Below are 17058 nucleotides of genomic sequence, written 5' to 3'. Positions count from 1 at the left end.
TCCATATAGAGTCATACTTCCGTGGAGTGCGAGGTAAGCCCGTAATGAAGTCCATATTCGGAATCTTCGACCATGTATTACTTCTCGACTTCTTTAAAAGACTTTAACCGTCACTCTACTTTTTAGCTCTTTAATCTCAATTCTTAGAGTCAAGCATATCAAGTAAATACTGAGTTCCCTCATATAATAACTTTACATAGCTGCTATGTGCTCTGTCTATCATTCACTGGTATAATTTTGAAAGATTTTTTTTGATTTGACATATAAATTCACTATCTTCTAGTAACCAGCTAGTTCTGATCGTCTCGCTGAAACCATTTATAATTCCCTTAACCCAACTTGTAACACTCTAAGCACATTATCTTATGTCATTTCTTTATCTTTAATTCAAACTCTTCTATTGCCTCTTTACTTAGATTTTGCTCTTAGTTTTTCTGTCACACATTATGTTGCAATCTTTACAAGAATATGTGAAGGACCTCAAATTAGCCCAAGAAATACCTTAGAGCGTCGTTTCACTAGTCTTCGTCACGCTTACATACTCGGTAGCATATCCGTGCGACCCCCTTTCTTCGGGGGGTTGCGTTTCGTGCCGCAGTACGGATACTCGCTTTGGTAATCCTTCACTTTAGACTTCTACTCACCGTTGTCTTGGAGTGCTCCATTGTTCCCAGCCTAGACTTTTGGTACGGATCTTTTGATGTATAGTATATGTATATGTTTATCCGGGGTACGGCGGGGCCTCCGTCCCGTCATATGTCACTTTGTTGATACTCTTAGAGGTCTGTAGACATATGTGTGGGTTGTATATAGATGTTGTACAGCTGTGTCAATATGACTTATTTTGGGATGTTCCCGTACGTAGTGGCAGCCTTGTCGGCTTGCGTATACACTTTGGGATGTTGTATGTAGTGGCAGCCTTGTCGGCTTGCGTATATATATATTCGGGATGTTCCCATACGTTATGACAGCCTTGTCGGCTCGTGTAATATGTTATCTTTTGATTGGTTGTGACTCCTCGGGAGACAGGTTACCTTGGTATATATATATGTGATAGTCCTGAGACGATGTTTTGTTTTTACAAGTTTCCATATTATGTTTCGGGTTGATTATAGCTAACAGGTACGTATATGAGTGTCCAGCTCGGGCACTAGTCACGGCTTACGGGGTTGGGTCGTGACACATGATCCTTCTCATTAGTGGTGTAACACTCGTACCTCTAAGAATGTGATAACACTTCTATTTGCCATGCAACCTCTTAGGAGATGTTAATTTCACTTTGGACAATAATATGAGAGTAAGAGGTCGTCTGTAAAGTCAAAGTATATAATTGGCAGACAAGTTTGAGAAGCACTTCCATGTGTTTTCCTTTTAATTATTAGTCAAATATAACATGCAAATTAATAATGTGATGAACAATAGTTAATGTTGGATAAATCTAATTCTACGTGATCAATTGTATTACTTTTTGTAGATCAACCTATATCTAATAACAACATGTCAAATTTATTTAATTTAATTAGTTCAAGTTTACAAGAGACCTATTCATGCTTCAATTTTTCCTTTCATGCCCATAAAGTAAAACATAACTAATCCAACACAGTTAAAAAAATGCATCTACAATTAGGGGTGGGCGCTCGAGCATCGGATTAGATATGAAATTTTCGATTTGGATATTCGGTTTTCAGATTGAAAAAATTACAATCAAAATTCAATCCAAATAAGTTCGGATTGGATTGGATATTTTAAGTTCGGTTTCGGATTATTCAGTTTGGATATTTCAGATTTTCGGATTTGACTCTTGAGACTTAAGGCAAACTTATTAGGAACGAAATTCGTGTGTTAGTTCCACAGGTAAATCTAAAGTTTAATTGCTCAGTAAAAAGAAAGCCTTTCAATTCAAATTAGGATTAACAAATCCAAGTCATGTTCAACATAATAAATCCATGTCAAATAAAAGCATTCTGGAAAAGTGGAAATGAACAAATAAATCTAAGTAGTCATCTAGAAAAATAACAACGAACTCTGTCGTGGGTGACACTAACGTGATACTTTTGAGACTTGAGAATTAAGAAAATCCTATATTATATTTGATTTAGTAGAAAATTGTATATTGGACTTAATAGTTTAATAGGTACGACATTAGGTACTAATCTATTGGGCCTTTAGAAACTAGATTTATTAGTACTGGGCACATATGATATAGGTAGGGCTAGATATAAGAAAAAAGTTTCTGATTTTCGGATATCCAAAAATTCACAGTACTAAATCCATATCCAATCAGAAATCCATAAATTTTAAAAATAAAATCCGAAATTCAATCCATAATCCAAATATTTAAAAAGTTCGGATTTCGGGTTGGCCCAAACTGTGCCCACCCCTGTCTACAATGACATCGAGGAAAAATTAAACCTACTACAATTTTTTCAGCCAAAAATAATTTCGAGAGATATGAACATAACTTAAAAATATTTTCAGTTCCTAAAACAATGAAAAATGTCACTCCAAGATTATTTTTCTGGGAAAGGGCCAAACATATCCATATCCTGTGGGAAATGACTCACAAATACCTTCATTCCACATTTTGGTCTAAAAAACCCCATTCTATTTTTTTGGCTTAAAAATACCCCTCAAACAAATTTTTTAGCTAAAAAATACTCCTTAAATTAATGGAATAAATCTGACGATTTTTTACTATCAAAATAGCCACATGGTGTATTATGATTTGCTACGTATATAAAAATTAAACCCAAATCCGCTCCCAATAATCTGATCCGTTTTTTTAAACCTAAGCCCACCAACTCAACGGGAAAGCAGAGGCAAAATGGAATAGATACAGAGGATTACAAAGAGAAATTACAACCTTCTAGTTCATGGAATGTTTCTTGTACCTTAACTCAATCGGCTCTATATAGTATCATAATTAAATTCCATAAAATCAAAGCTTATGTAGCTAAAAATTACCTGACAGACCAACGCCATTCATGGATTAGCCACAAGACCGAAATGTTAACTAGACAATCTAATAGTATCTGCATCTGATCGAACTTACATGAGGACTAACTTAAGTTGAAGAAAACTAATCTTACATTATTAGAAGTTTAAAGAAAAAAAAATCAGGTTTAAGTGAAATGGGGGGTTTGAGTTTAAGGAACGAGTCAAATTATTAGGGACGGATTTGGATTTAAGAAATGAGTAGGTTTGATTTTTAAATTAATTTAAGTAATATATGTGACAAATCATAATACGTCACGTGATGATTTTTAAGAGCCTGTTTGGATTGACTTATTTTAGGTGTTTTTAAGCTAAAACAGCTTTTAAGCACCTTTGCAGTGTTTGGATAAAATGCAAAAATACTTTTGAACACTTATTTTAAGCCAAAATAATAAAAATACGCCAAAAGCCATAAGCTAGAATTTCTAACTTACAGCTTTTGGCTTATAAGTCAAAATTATAAGCCCATCCAAACAGGCTCTAAATTACAAACACTCATCAGTTTAGTCTGTTAGTTTGGGGTATTTTTGAGTCAAAAAAAATAATTGAGAATATTTTTAGATTAAAAGATGAAAGAAGGGTATTTGTGAGATAATATTTCTCGGGATAGAGATATTTTTGAGCCTTTTGCGATTATCTTCTCCTACTCCAAAAAGTGCTGAGTGAGTTAAATTTTTTTATTAAAATAATAAAAAGAAAAAGAAGGTTAAAATATAAGAGTTTACTCTATGTAGGGTAAACCACAAACAAGTTCACTGGTAAGATTTTAGTGTACTGAGAGGAAAAGGTGTGGGAGTATATAATAAAATTCACCTCATCAACAACATTTGCATATTTGATTTCCTAGAGATAAAATAAGAGTGAAAGAGAGAGAAGGGGAAAAAGTAGCACCCCGACAAACAAATCTCCATTCCGTTCCGCCGATGTTTTCAAAACTCAATCCCTAACAGCCCTTCGATCCTTCAAAGATCCGATCAGATCTCTCTTCCTTTCTCTCACTATACCCGCATCTATATCTATTATTTTCTGCTACTCCATTCTCCCATTCTAGAAACTCGGATTCTATAATTCGTATGTTTTCTTGTGAAAAAGGAGTAAGTTTTTTGGTGTAATCTGTTGTAAAGTCAGGGTTTTCTGGCCAAAAATTATTAATTTGTTGGAAAGTTAGGGTTTTTTTGGGGAAATTTGTTAGATCGCGAGCTAGGGTTTCTAAAGATTAGAAATTGATAAAATTTGTGGTTTTATTTTGTTATTTTTGGGGTTACTGGTGTGTTGTGAGAGTGTGTATGAGGATTTGGTGTTGTTTATGTTTTGGAGAAGAAGAAGAAGATAGTAAGGGTTACAGGAGTATTATGAAGGACCCGATTTTGGGGAGTAACGGCGAGGAATTGCCGGATGACAATCCTCCGGCATTTGACTGGAATGTTAGTGTTGGGAGGAATAATGAGGAGATTGATTTTGATGTGAACTGGTTATCTAGTAGTGAAATGGAGGTGAGGAATAATAATAATAATAATAATGGTGGTGAGAGAATGTTGAATGTTAATTTGAATTTGGGGTTGAGTGGCGGAGAGGCTTCGTCGTCGTCCTCAACAGTGCAGAGAGAGGATTGTGATCGTGATACGTATAGTAAAAGGCCCAAAGTTAACTCCTTTTCGCTGTAAGACCCGTTATTGCGCCTTCATTTATAGTATTTATTTGTTTGAATTAGTCAAAATTGAATATTAAAGTGAAATCGGCCCAAAGTTAACTCCTTTTCGCTGTAAGACAGGCTACTGCACCTTCATTTATATTAGTTTTTGTCTCAATTAGTCAAATCATTGGATATTAGAGTGAAATCGGCCCAAAGTTAACTCCTTTTTGCTGTAAGACAGGCTACTGTGCATTCATTTGTAGTATTTATTTGTTAATTTGGTCATATTATTGAATATTAGAGTGAAATCGGCGAAAAGTTAACTCCTTTTCCCTGTAAGACAGGCTATGATGCCTTCACTTATACTATTTTTTTGGTTTCAATTGGTCAAATTATTGAATATGAGAGTGAGATTGGCCAAAGTAGAGAATTAATAGCGAATTCATTTAAGCAGCCCAAACTACAAGGCATAGTTGGGATAAGGTCGGCTCACTAATTAAAGACTCTGAAGAGTCCCTCAATAATTTTCTCGTGTTGTACAGTTTTAATTAGCGTCAAGAGTGTTTCAGAGTTCATTGAGTTTTGGAGAAGTTACATTCTCTCATAATTGTTCTAGAAAAAAAAAAATAGCACTACAGAAATTTTGTAATGGCATTTTACTTAACATTTAGTGGAGTTATTTTCTAAAGCTACTTATATTATGGAATTTCGGAAGCTTAAGCTAAAATAGAATTTAACTTTCAATTTGATAATACACAAACTGTCATTTGAAGTGAGGCCTAAATGCAGGCCAATAACTCAAAATGAAGACTTATTGATTAATATTCTTGTAGGGATTGGGACAACCACTTGTTGCAGGAAACCAGTTACCTTTGTCCAATGAACCAGGGCGGTCGAGATGTGAGTTTGTCAAACTTACTTGGTACAATAGATGATGATGGGGAAGATAATGGCATCTCAAACATGGAGGATTTAGGTGTCCGGATGGATCTTACTGATGATTTGTTGCATATGGTATTTACTAGTTGCCTGGAATCCGTTCCTTTCGAGTTGCTTAATGCCTTAATCAATTTCTACCTCCACTAAGTACTGAGTAAGGAAATATCTGCCTCATCTGTTGCTAGGTATTCTCTTTTTTGGACCATATTGATCTTTGTCGAGCTGCAAGTGTTTGTAGCCAGTGGAGAGCAGCTAGCTCTCACGAAGATTTTTGGCGGTATCTGAATTTTGAGAACAAGCAGATTTCCTCAGATCAATGTGAGTATTTTCCCCCTGGTAAAAGAGGCTGACATGCTGTTCTTTTATCGTTTTCTACAGTTCGATTCATGTTATCATGGAATTATATCCATGAATATGATTTGATTATTATGGCTCAAGCAGTTATAGAACTCTATCCATCTTTTTCGTACTTGGGGTTGACGACTGAAACTTCGGAGATAAAATAGTTTTATGGTGATGGAGAGAAAAGGGGATCACGGTATAACCTATGTTGCTTGGACTCCCCAAAAATGTTGTCGCACCCGTGTCGGATCCTCCAAAAGTAGTGCAATTTTGGAGGATCCGACACGCACCGCACCGGGGACAATTTTTGAAGAGTCTGAGCAACGTAGGATATAACCAAGGCCACTAAACTCCCTTGAGGATACTGGGATAGATATCTCTGTTAAAGATTACTCATAAACCTGAGCATGCATCTGATTATCTATTATTGAAGATCAACAAAGATTGGAACCTTCATTACTTCATGTAGTCTCTGTTGATTGATTTTTTTTGGTAAAATGTCTCAACACCTAACCAAAAAGCTAGCTGGTTAATATATTCAGCGCTAGAACAAGAGATTGCCAAATATTCGAAATTAATAGTACAAGTGTATCCTTCGTAGTAGGCTTATGTATGATACATTCTAACCTGATGTGAGAAATGATAGAAGAGTCAAGTTGAATGGTTAGCCTCCCATTTTCTTCATATAATTTAGTTTGGTTGGGAAGTTTGCGGAGTTATCTTGAGTTGAAGTTAGTAATCTTGCACACTGCTAAGATAACTTTACATAAATTCATGCTTCAATTAAATTGTTTCTTTCACTTATAAAAAGAATTGATGTTTGTTTGATGATAGTTGAGGACATGTGTCGGCGATATCCAAATGCAACAACAATCAATTTATATGGAACTCCTAATATTCATCCACTGGCAATGAAAGCTGTTTCTTCATTAAGGTAATAGGTTTTTTTAATGTTGTTGGCACTACTTTAGGAATCATTATAAGTGACTAAGAGCCTGTTTGGATGGGCTTAAAAAAGCAGCTTATAAGTTGTTTTCAGTTTATAAGCTGCTTTAGATAAGCTAAGCCAAACGGGCCCAATTAATTTTTTGGGCTTATTTTAAGCACAAAATGACTTTAAGCTGGCCAGTCAAACACTCAAAAAAGCTGAAATAGCTTATAAGCAACTTATAAGCCAATCCAAACGGGCTCTAATTGGATACATTTCATTGTTGCCAGAAATCTTGACGCTCTAACGTTGGGCAGAGGTCAGTTGGGGGAAACATTTTTCCAAGCCTTAACAGATTGCAATGTATTGAAGAGCTTGACCATTAATGATGCCACTCTTGGAAATGGTATTCAGGAGATACCAATTTATCATGATAACTTGCGTCTTCTGCAGCTCGTGAAGTGCCGTGTGCTTCGAGTTTCTATCAGGTTGTAAAACGTTAGTCAACAATGTTATATTATCAAAGTAGTTGGCTCCCAGTTGTGCTTAACTGTTGTTATTCTTACAGATGTCCGCAGCTTGAAACGTTGTCACTTAAGCGTAGTAGCATGCCACATGCGGTGCTTAATTGCCCTCTTTTACATGACCTTGATATAGCTTCATGTCACAAACTTTCCGACGCTGCTATTCGTTCAGCAGCCACAGCATGCCCTCTTTTAGAGTCTTTGGATATGTCAAATTGTTCATGTGTCAGTGATGAAACACTGCGAGATATAGCTCAAACTTGTGGAAATCTTCGAGTTCTGGATGCTTCATACTGCCCAAACATTTCTCTTGAGGTATGTTCTTATGTTCATTTAATTTATATAGGGATTGGCATAGTTGGTTTATGCTAACACTTGTTCCTTGTTGAAGTCTGTGAGGCTGGTTATGCTAACTGTTCTGAAGCTTCATAGTTGTGAGGGCATAACATCAGCTTCCATGGCTGCCGTAGCCCATAGCTATATGTTAGAGGTTTGTGTCTTTCCTCACCCTTTTCATATTGGTAGCATGCTGTGATCAGGAGTCTTTAAACCTCATATTGGACAGTGAATTTCACTTCTTTCAGGTTCTGGAGCTTGATAATTGCAGTTTATTGACATCAGTGTCATTGGATCTTCCTCGCCTTCGGAACATTAGACTAGTACATTGTCGCAAGTATGATACAGGCTTTGTAGTTTCCATATCCAGTCTCAAGGAAATTTCTTTCCAACCCTTAATTTCTGGCACACTTTTGGTCACTAACTTACTGTTTATATTGAAACAGGTTTATTGACCTCAACTTGCATAGTGGAATGTTATCATCAATTACTGTTTCTAATTGCCCACTGCTGCAACGAATCAATATAACTTCAAGTGCACTCAAAGTAAGTTTGTTCCTAGATGTTATATCTTGTTACTTTATTTTATTGACTAGGATTATTCTGTTCATAGGATAATGGTTCTCTCCTTTATCATTCCACAGAAATTAGTTTTGCAGAAGCAAGAAAGCTTGACAACAATTGCATTACAGTGTCCGAATTTGCTAGAAGTAGACCTTACTGAGTGTGAATCGCTCACCAATTCTATCTGTGAAGTTTTCAGCGATGGTGGTGGCTGTCCCGTGCTTAAATCCTTAGTTCTGGATAACTGCGAGGTTTGTAATTTTAGTTCCTCGTTGTAAACTTGTGCATTCTTGGTTGTTAACTAGAGGATGTGTTGCTGCTGAACATGTTTGTCTACATCTGATAGCGATACACACACACACTCTCTCTCTCTCTCACACACTCTTAATTTTGCTTGTAAATGAAAGGTGGTTACTCAAGATCTTGGCAGTTGATATGTGTCGAGTCACTTTTATATTTAAATGATGTGTTGCTGCTGAACATGTTTGTCTACATCTGATAACGACACACACACACTCACTCTCTCACACTCTTAGTTTTGCTTGTAAATGAAAGGTGGCTACTCAAGATCTTGGCAGTTGATCTGTGTCTGGTCACTTTTATATTTAAATGAGAGCTTACCTTTGTCCTCATCTTTGTCAATGCAGTTATTGCTTATGTTCATATTGCCATTTTTGCTCCTTTTTTTGTAACAGAAAGTTGGGAAATAATAATTATTTTTTGCATATTTTCCAAGTAGATAAATTTAATACGGAAAATTCCGACAATCAATGATCAGGTACTTTAATGAGTATTCATGAAAGATGATATTCGCGTCTCTTAAATATTTATGCCAATTTGGACATGTCCAAAAGAACTAGTATTGGCTGTTGTGTCATCTGGTTGTGGTTTACAATAATTTCTCCTGTTTGCGATAAGTCATGGAAGCTGCGCAGCTGGGTGCACTAAGGTTGTTTCCACAACTTGAACTCATGACATCCTAATCACAAGGTGACAACTTTTACCGTTGCGCCCAGACTTCCCTTCAACAACTCATAGAAGCTAAAAATATTAAAATTGTCCAAGAGGCGAAGCGGGAAAGATGAGAAGTTCTAATTCCTTATTTTGGCCTTAAGATAGTGATTGTGTTTTTCCTAGATTTACCGGTAGTATTAAAATTTATGCTCACAGTTCGAAATTGACTTGAAGTCATTTTATCTTTACCTTGCCAAAAAAAATTATTAGGTAAACGTCTCTCTTGGTATAATAGGTTCTAAGTTACTAACATACTTTTTGATTGATATGAGAGTTATAAGGGGACGGTTTAAGCTGAAGTAGATAATGAGAACTATTACCTGGACGGAAAACGAAAATAGTTCACATTTCTTCCTGAGTCAGTGCCAGAACTGAAGTCCCATTTCAAAAAAGTGCCAAAGCTGAGGTTCCTTTTGAAGCTTGAAGAAAATATGTACTCCTCCTTTCCCAATTAAGATTCCACTTGACTAATGTAGTGATTAAGAAAATTAAGGCTGAATTAGATTTGATGTTGCAGTTTTGGAGAGATGTTCAAAGTAATGGGCGAAATTTGTCAACACTGTGGTAGACTATTGAAGAAATGTCGCAACAAATCAAGTATTATATTTCAGTTACTGCCCTCCCCTCGCCCGTTCCGAGAAAAAGAGAGAGATAGATCAAGTTATATTTCAGTTGCCCCCTCTGGGGGAAAAAAGGGGTGGGGGTGAGGAGGGAGAGATTTCCACGGTTTTAGAATGGGGTCTGATAAATATTCATCTTCTGGTGTTCTTTTTTCTGCCAGATCTATACCTATTCGGAAAAGAAAATGTTTTTTACTCCCTCCGTTCACTTTTACTTGTCCACTGTTCCTAAAATAGATTTTCATTTTTGTCATTTTTCACATATCAAGCTAAGACAATTTTTTGTTCCTGTTTTACCCTTAATTTATTTACCAAGACTTCTAGAAATTGTAATGATCAATTTTACTTAACCGATTGACACAAACCTCTTCGTTAACCCTCCTAATTCTGTATTAAAATATGGAGAACATAATTACTCCACTTAAACTCATCTTTGGAATATTTTTTTTCTTCAAAAGTATTTTTAAAACTCTCCAGCTAGTCCAAATTTTTTGTCAGCATCTCCTTTATGAAATGGACGAAGATGTGAAAATCATTTTATACTTCAAAAATTACAACAATGTTTGGCTCCAAAAATTTGGTGAAGTATTTTCTGAATTGCTTGGCTCCAAAATTTTCTGAATCGTTTGGCTCCAGTGCAGTGTTCTCAAAGGCGCGCTTAAAGTGCGCTTAAGCCCTGAAGCGAGGCTCAAAACATGTTGAGCGCTTCGCCTCGCTTTATGTGCTCTTCAGTGTCATCATCAAGGCTCTAAGACATACTTTTCCTTGCCAATGAGCCTCTCTTGATGAGGTGACACTAGATAATTGATATTTCACTTTATCGTAATGTTTCGACAATTTCCTTGTCCATATATTTGTTATTCATGCTTATTATTAATAGTCTTGGACTAAACATATATATATATATATATATATATTTGTATGTTCGCACCTTTGCGCTTTTTTTCATTAAAGCCCACAGTTTGTTTGCGCTTAAAGCTCCGGGTGACCTTAGAGCTTTTTTGCGCTTTTCGCTTTGATAACACTGCTCCAGTGAAGCATTTTTACTGTTTGGCTCCAAAGAATTTGAAGCACTAAAGAGATGGATGAGTTGTAAAGTGCTAGTATCTATAAAAACTTAATGTTGAACCGTGGAACTTCATATTGCTCTACTAATTACGTATGGGAATTTGGGTTTCAATTATTGAGGTTGAGTATTAATTAATAGGGGTATTGTGGTAAAATACCTATCTTAATCATTGTTTCTTAAACAGCGTGAAAAGTCAAAAGTGGACAAGTAAAAGTGGACAAGTGAGGGATGGCTCAAGACCGGTAGGTCAGAGTCACACTGGAGGGGAAGTGTGGAAACACTATAAATCCTCCTAAATGGGTGGGGGGAAAAAAAATAAAAAAAAAAAAAAGTGGATGGAGGGAGTATATTGAAAGAGAATGGCAATATATTTCTGCGTATTCAACTTTGAAGTGGTTCCTGCTGTATCTGTGTCGCATTTGAATGTATTATTATGGTCTAAATCTAATTGTGGTTTTCTCTTTGTTCAGAGCTTGACAGCTATGGCTTTCTGCAGCACTTCTTTGGTTTCTCTTTCACTTGCTGGTTGCCGTGCTTTGATTTCTCTTGAACTCAGGTGCCCATATCTTGAGCAAGTCTCTTTAGATGGTTGTGATCATCTTGAAAGAGCATCATTTTGTCCTGTAAGTGATGATAGGCTCCTTTTTAGCCTCAAGTAATATCATCTCCTTTTTGCTTTACATCCTCTTTGGGTTGAGACTGCAGTTGGATGCTTACCTACTGATTTGATGATTCTTACTTTGCATTTTTATCTCTATTTATACACAAATGGTTGATGAATGTGTTTTCTTATTGCAGGTTGGTCTTAGGTCACTTAATCTTGGTATATGCCCCAAAATGAATGTGCTTCATATTGAAGCTCCACAAATGGCTTCACTTGAGCTGAAGGGCTGTGGTGTGCTATCTGAAGCATCTATTAATTGCCCCCTCTTAACCTCTTTTGATGCTTCATTCTGCAGGTTGCTTACTTTGTCTCACCTGTTACACTTGCATAGTTGTTTTAGTTCTTTCGCGTTTCAGTAATTTCTTTCCTTATATGCAGCCACCTCAAGGATGACTGTTTATCTGCCACGACTTCATCATGCCCCCTCATTGAGTCATTAGTATTAATGTCATGTCCATCTGTTGGCTGTGATGGGCTCCTCTCGTTGCAGACTCTTCAAAACTTGACCTACCTAGACCTATCCTATACGTTTTTGGTTAACTTGCAACCTGTTTATGAATCATGCTTGCGGTTAAAGGTAACTTCTTTCATCTAAGCATATTATCACTTTCTCCATTACAGTGGGAAGTTTGATGAACTTGATTTGACAAGCACTATTTTGTGGAAAAAAGTGTGTATTTATTCAGTCTGGACTTCCATTCTTCTAGATATATGGACATCTTTTCTATCCCCTTTTTCTATGGGTGTCAGTTGGACGGGTTTGGTTAACTTTGGGCAGGTCAAAATACCTAACTACAACACACTCTATTTATATTAAGATGGGATGAGCACTGGGTCATAAGCCAATTACTTTAATCCCTCTTCTTTTTTCTGTTCTTCTCCCTTCTCTCCTTTTGCTGTAAAAGCCAAAACACATGGATGAAAGTAACAATCTGCGTAGGAGTTCTGAATGATTGAAAAGTTCAATTCAGCAGAACTGATTCTAGTTTGACATTAAGAATTCAATTGTTGCTGATTTGGCCATGTTTTTGAGAAACTAGAAGTGCTTTTTATTTTTTTATATATAGTTTTTTGGCAGTTAAAGGTGTTTGGCCAATCTTCTTGGAAAAGAAATGTGATGATTAGTACCATAAGCTGCTTCCTGTTCTGGTGAGTAAAGTCAAATGTGAAGCTTCTCATTCAGCAGAAGTAAAGAAGCAGAAGCAAAGGCTTAATTTTTTGACACAAGATACTATTATAAATTTTGTGACCAAATTATTTCCATAGTATTGAGGACTGGATTTGTTTATTAATCGAAAATGCATTTCTGTTTTCAAAATGAAACATTAGCTGTGTACAAAGAATAGTAAGTAATTAAGCCAATGCATGAGTTCAAGCATAAGTGATAACACAGAGATAAAGTAACATCAGTAGACTAGAAAGTGGACAACCATCTATACCAGAAAGCTGTGGAAAAAGAACGGCAGTTCACACCAGGCAAAAGAGTCTTTCTGAGAGGAAATAAAGAACTCAAAAACTGGAAAAAAAGGAAGAATAACAACTGTGACCAGTCCTGGAGCATGTTTAAACTCACATTTTGTACTATCACAAAGGATCTAAAGCTGTCTGAATAAACAACTCTGAGAAAAGATCTAGCTTATCCTAGGCATGTTGCCTAAAGAGCTAGGAAACAACTAAAAAACAAGCTTAGGTTTTAGCTTTTACCTGCAAGAGGTAGAGCATGGAACAACAGAAACTGTAACGAGCAACCAGAAAACTAGAAAGAGGTTACCATTTTGCACTGAGAAGAAATAGTTGGAATGCAAGGGGAAGAGCGTAAAACAAGTCGAGAATAAGATCCTAAATTGTAGGGCTTCTAGAATCTACAAATATGTTAGCCGTAGATGGAGTAGGATATGATAATGACATTCAAGTAGTGATGATGTTTGTCTATTCTCAAACAGTTCTATGCTCGAAATCAACAAGCAGAGGGGAAGAATCATTACCTACTTGGTTGGGTTGTTTATTGACGTGCTGGTTAAAGATTACAAAATTGTAGACTAGAATTTCCACCTCAACTCTTTTTCATTGTTCTCCCTCCTTTTTGGACCCTTGAAGATGGCCGGCCTTGAATTATGGAAGTTTAATGTGGAGACCCGGTTACTTTAGGCGTTCTATCATTCTTTTTTAATTTGAATCCAGTGTTTGGCATTGTCTGATGCCCCAATTTTGCTTCACTGCAAGGGCTTGAGTTCTTTATATGCGGAAGTTCTAGTGCTGTGTCAATCTGAATTTTTTTTGTGACGTAGTTTAGCAACACAGTTGTGTTTTTCTCTTTCTGACTGCGCCAGGCACTCACTGCCTTATTGTGCTTTTGGGATTAATTTTTTGAATTTGCATGATACATTGATGGGTTTTTTTTTGCTTACTGCCCGGTCCCCTGCCCCTTTTTCTTCTGTAAGCTTATATATTTATTCTGTTCTAGGTCCTAAAGTTGCAAGCATGCAAGTATCTGACTGATACATCTTTGGAACCTCTCTATAAAGAAAATGCTCTCCCAGCTCTTTGTGAGTTGGATTTATCGTACGGGACTCTATGCCAATCAGCCATTGAGGAATTGCTTGCCTGCTGCACGCATCTTACTCATGTCAGCTTGAATGGATGCATTAATATGCATGATTTAATTTGGGGATTTACTGGTGACCAACTGTCGCATATACCCAGTGTTAGTATAGCACCTCATGGATCTTCCTTGGAACAACATTTGCCAAATGAACTACCAAAGCGTCTGCTAGAGAACCTAAACTGTGTAGGTTGCCCAAATATTAAAAAGGTGGTTATTCCACTGGCACAAGGTTTCCTTTTGTCATCATTAAACCTTTCCCTGTCTGCGAATCTGAAGGAGGTTGATATAGCTTGTTACAACTTGTGCGTTCTCAATTTGAGGTACATACTTTAGCAATATGATTTCAGAGGTTTTTTGTATCAGTGAATTTATTTTCATGATCAAAGTAGTTAATTATCTTCTCTTGTTCAGCAATTGTTGTTCATTGGAATCATTGCAACTGGAATGTCCAAGATTGAGTAGCCTCTTTCTTCAGGTATTCTTATATCTTCAATTTGGCATATCCTCTGCTGGCTTTTTTAGTTGTAGTAGCGGCAGGATTGCTGCAAGTGTTCTTTCTAGTTAGTCTTTATCATTTTGCTTCATGTGCTTGTGCTTCTTTTTTCCCTTGCGATAGGTAATAATTTTTTCTGTAGCGCAAAGGCTGGTTGAACTGCACAGGTATTATGTAGCAAAAAGCAAATCTCAGTTCCCTTCCTACAGATGTAGGGACTCTATGAGTTCTATCCATGATCCAACTTCATTTACAATTTCCTTTTTACATCAGAAATTCTTCATTTAGGATAGGATCCTCCTTGGTCCATTTTACACAACATTCTAGGCAGCCTCTAGTCCAGTAGGTTGGTATGAAAGACATGTATGCAGTCAAGCCTGATATTCTGTAGCGAGCACTTAAGCTCCTAATTAAGTTCCGCTAAATGAAATTGTATTATAAGATCTAATAGCTAGCTGCATACACTGAGCATGTTGTTGTTGTAATAGCTAGCTGTATATCGTCTAAGGAATACTCAGATTAACACACTGGCCTACTAAAATAACAAGTAATCCTATTACTCTTCATGGTTTTCCTCGGCTTTAATGTGGATAATCAACATTTTCAAATTTAGAAGTGTTAAAATTTGAGGTAGTCCTTAAAGGTGGCATGTAGTTTTGTGTGTTGGGGGGGGGGGGGGGGGGTCCTATTACTCTTCATGGTTTTCCTCGGCTTTAATGTGGATAATCAACATTTTCAAATTTAGAAGTGTTAAAATTTGAGGTAGTCCTTAAAGGTGGCATGTAGTTTTGTGTGTGTGTGGGGGGGGGGGGGGGGGGGGGGGGGGCTTGTATCTTGCCCCTATTTAGTGGAGCATGCTGTACTTTGGGTAGAAAATTTGAACTCTTAACTGGTGCTTGCTTGCTTGAAATTTTGGAACTGCAAATGAACAAGCTGCTGCTACTAGGTTCAGGTACTTGTCATAATTGTTGCAAGTGTCCATTCTTCGGGATGAAGTATTGATAAAAGATTTCAAGTCTTAGTTTCTCTAAGCTGTATTTCCGCTGCTGCTTCTAGAAATTACATGCTTCAGGCTTCCTTTCCTTTACCTTTACACACCACTTTCTACTGTAGAGCTCATGAAATTGATTGCTATTCTTTCTGTCGTCTCTAAAGTAATTCCTGATTACCTTTTTTTGGTATGGGGACCCTGATTACCTCACTAAAACAACCTTGATGAACTCGCTTGAAAAATCATTGGCACACCCATAAGGTGGTTGTGCAATTGGAATAATTGTGACAATTATGCTGTGGAGGTATTCCTTACTCTTGCTTTTGTTGTCCTACAGTCCTGCAACATTGACGAGGAAGCTGTTGAAGCTGCCGTATCACGATGTACTATGCTTGAGACGCTTGACGTGCGCTTTTGTCCCAAGGTCAGTAGAACTGTTGATGCTAAGCCCTATATTGATTTATTATGTACCATTTATTGAATAGCTCCTTTGAGAATTTGCTCATGGTCCTTTTTGCCACTTGACAGATTTGTCCACTGAGCATGACGAAGTTGAGGGTTGCATGTCCCAGTTTGAAACGCATTTTCAGCAGCTTAGTCCCATTGTAAGGCAATAAAATATTGAATATGTCTGTGTAGGCTGGCTATTAGTAACATCCTTAATTACAGAGATTCGTATTTTATGTACAGGTAACTATTTATGTTGCTGTGATTGGTGAATGTACAACGAGCTTTATAAATATAACACCTTAATATTTTTTGGCGTTTGCTTTCACATTTTATGGTCTGGTTAAGAACTAGATGCAACTTTAATCTGATCTAAAGGATAAATGGGATAGAGGAAGTCCATAAATAAAATTAGGACTAGTAAAGGGCAATATTAATTTTAACCAGTTGCCCCATTGAGATAGTTATTTAGCAACTAAAAGTCTTTTTAGTTTTTTTGTTTGCAACTTATTTACCTTTTAAATCGTGATTTAAATATCCATTATGAGCAAATAGAAAATAATATGAAAATGTTAGATAATGATTTTGTAAGTTATTACAATATTAGATGATAATTTACTGTTTTGTCTCTAAGGTTAAGAAGCATACGAGCAAATAGTAGATTTGAGTTCAAAATTTTTGGAGGAATAATTTGTGGAGGATCATATTTATTTAACTTCAAAAAATAATTAAATAGTGATTTGGAAAAAGGATATTTGCATAAATCAACCCTCTTTATAGTGGTCGTATGAACTAAGTCGGTTTTTAAAATGTAGGATTCATCAAGATCAATTTAGTTAGTTTTTTGCCAATTTAGTTATTAACGTTTTATTAGTGTTTTTTTTGGCTTATTAGG

The 17058-nt window shown here is 36.4% G+C and overlaps 1 protein-coding gene across 2 annotated transcripts; it reads left to right on the top strand.

The window, feature by feature from the left end:
• Positions 1 to 3806: 3806 nt before the first annotated feature.
• Positions 3807 to 16491, top strand: LOC132029564 (F-box/LRR-repeat protein 15). 2 transcript variants are annotated; one of them, XM_059418829.1, is made up of 18 exons: positions 3807 to 4117; positions 4159 to 4654; positions 5461 to 5641; positions 5752 to 5884; positions 6743 to 6842; positions 7127 to 7324; positions 7405 to 7675; positions 7752 to 7850; positions 7945 to 8033; positions 8143 to 8242; positions 8341 to 8511; positions 11434 to 11586; positions 11762 to 11922; positions 12006 to 12204; positions 14092 to 14552; positions 14644 to 14707; positions 16054 to 16140; positions 16245 to 16491. In XM_059418829.1, the coding sequence occupies exons 2-18, from the start codon at positions 4281 to 4283 to the stop codon at positions 16323 to 16325; spliced, it is 2922 nt and encodes a 973-aa protein (XP_059274812.1). In that variant the 5' UTR covers positions 3807 to 4117; positions 4159 to 4280; the 3' UTR covers positions 16326 to 16491. The 2 variants fall into 2 exon arrangements, with proteins under 2 accessions (XP_059274812.1, XP_059274813.1); XM_059418830.1 differs by lacking the exons at positions 3807 to 4117; positions 4159 to 4654 and adding an exon at positions 4734 to 4756.
• The last annotated feature ends 567 nt before the right edge of the window (positions 16492 to 17058 follow it).

Source organism: Lycium ferocissimum, chromosome 9, assembly GCF_029784015.1.
Source record: "Lycium ferocissimum isolate CSIRO_LF1 chromosome 9, AGI_CSIRO_Lferr_CH_V1, whole genome shotgun sequence".
Classification (NCBI taxonomy): domain Eukaryota; kingdom Viridiplantae; phylum Streptophyta; class Magnoliopsida; order Solanales; family Solanaceae; genus Lycium; species Lycium ferocissimum.
Note: the sequence above shows the minus strand (reverse complement) of the source record. Positions and strands in the feature narration are given on the sequence as shown.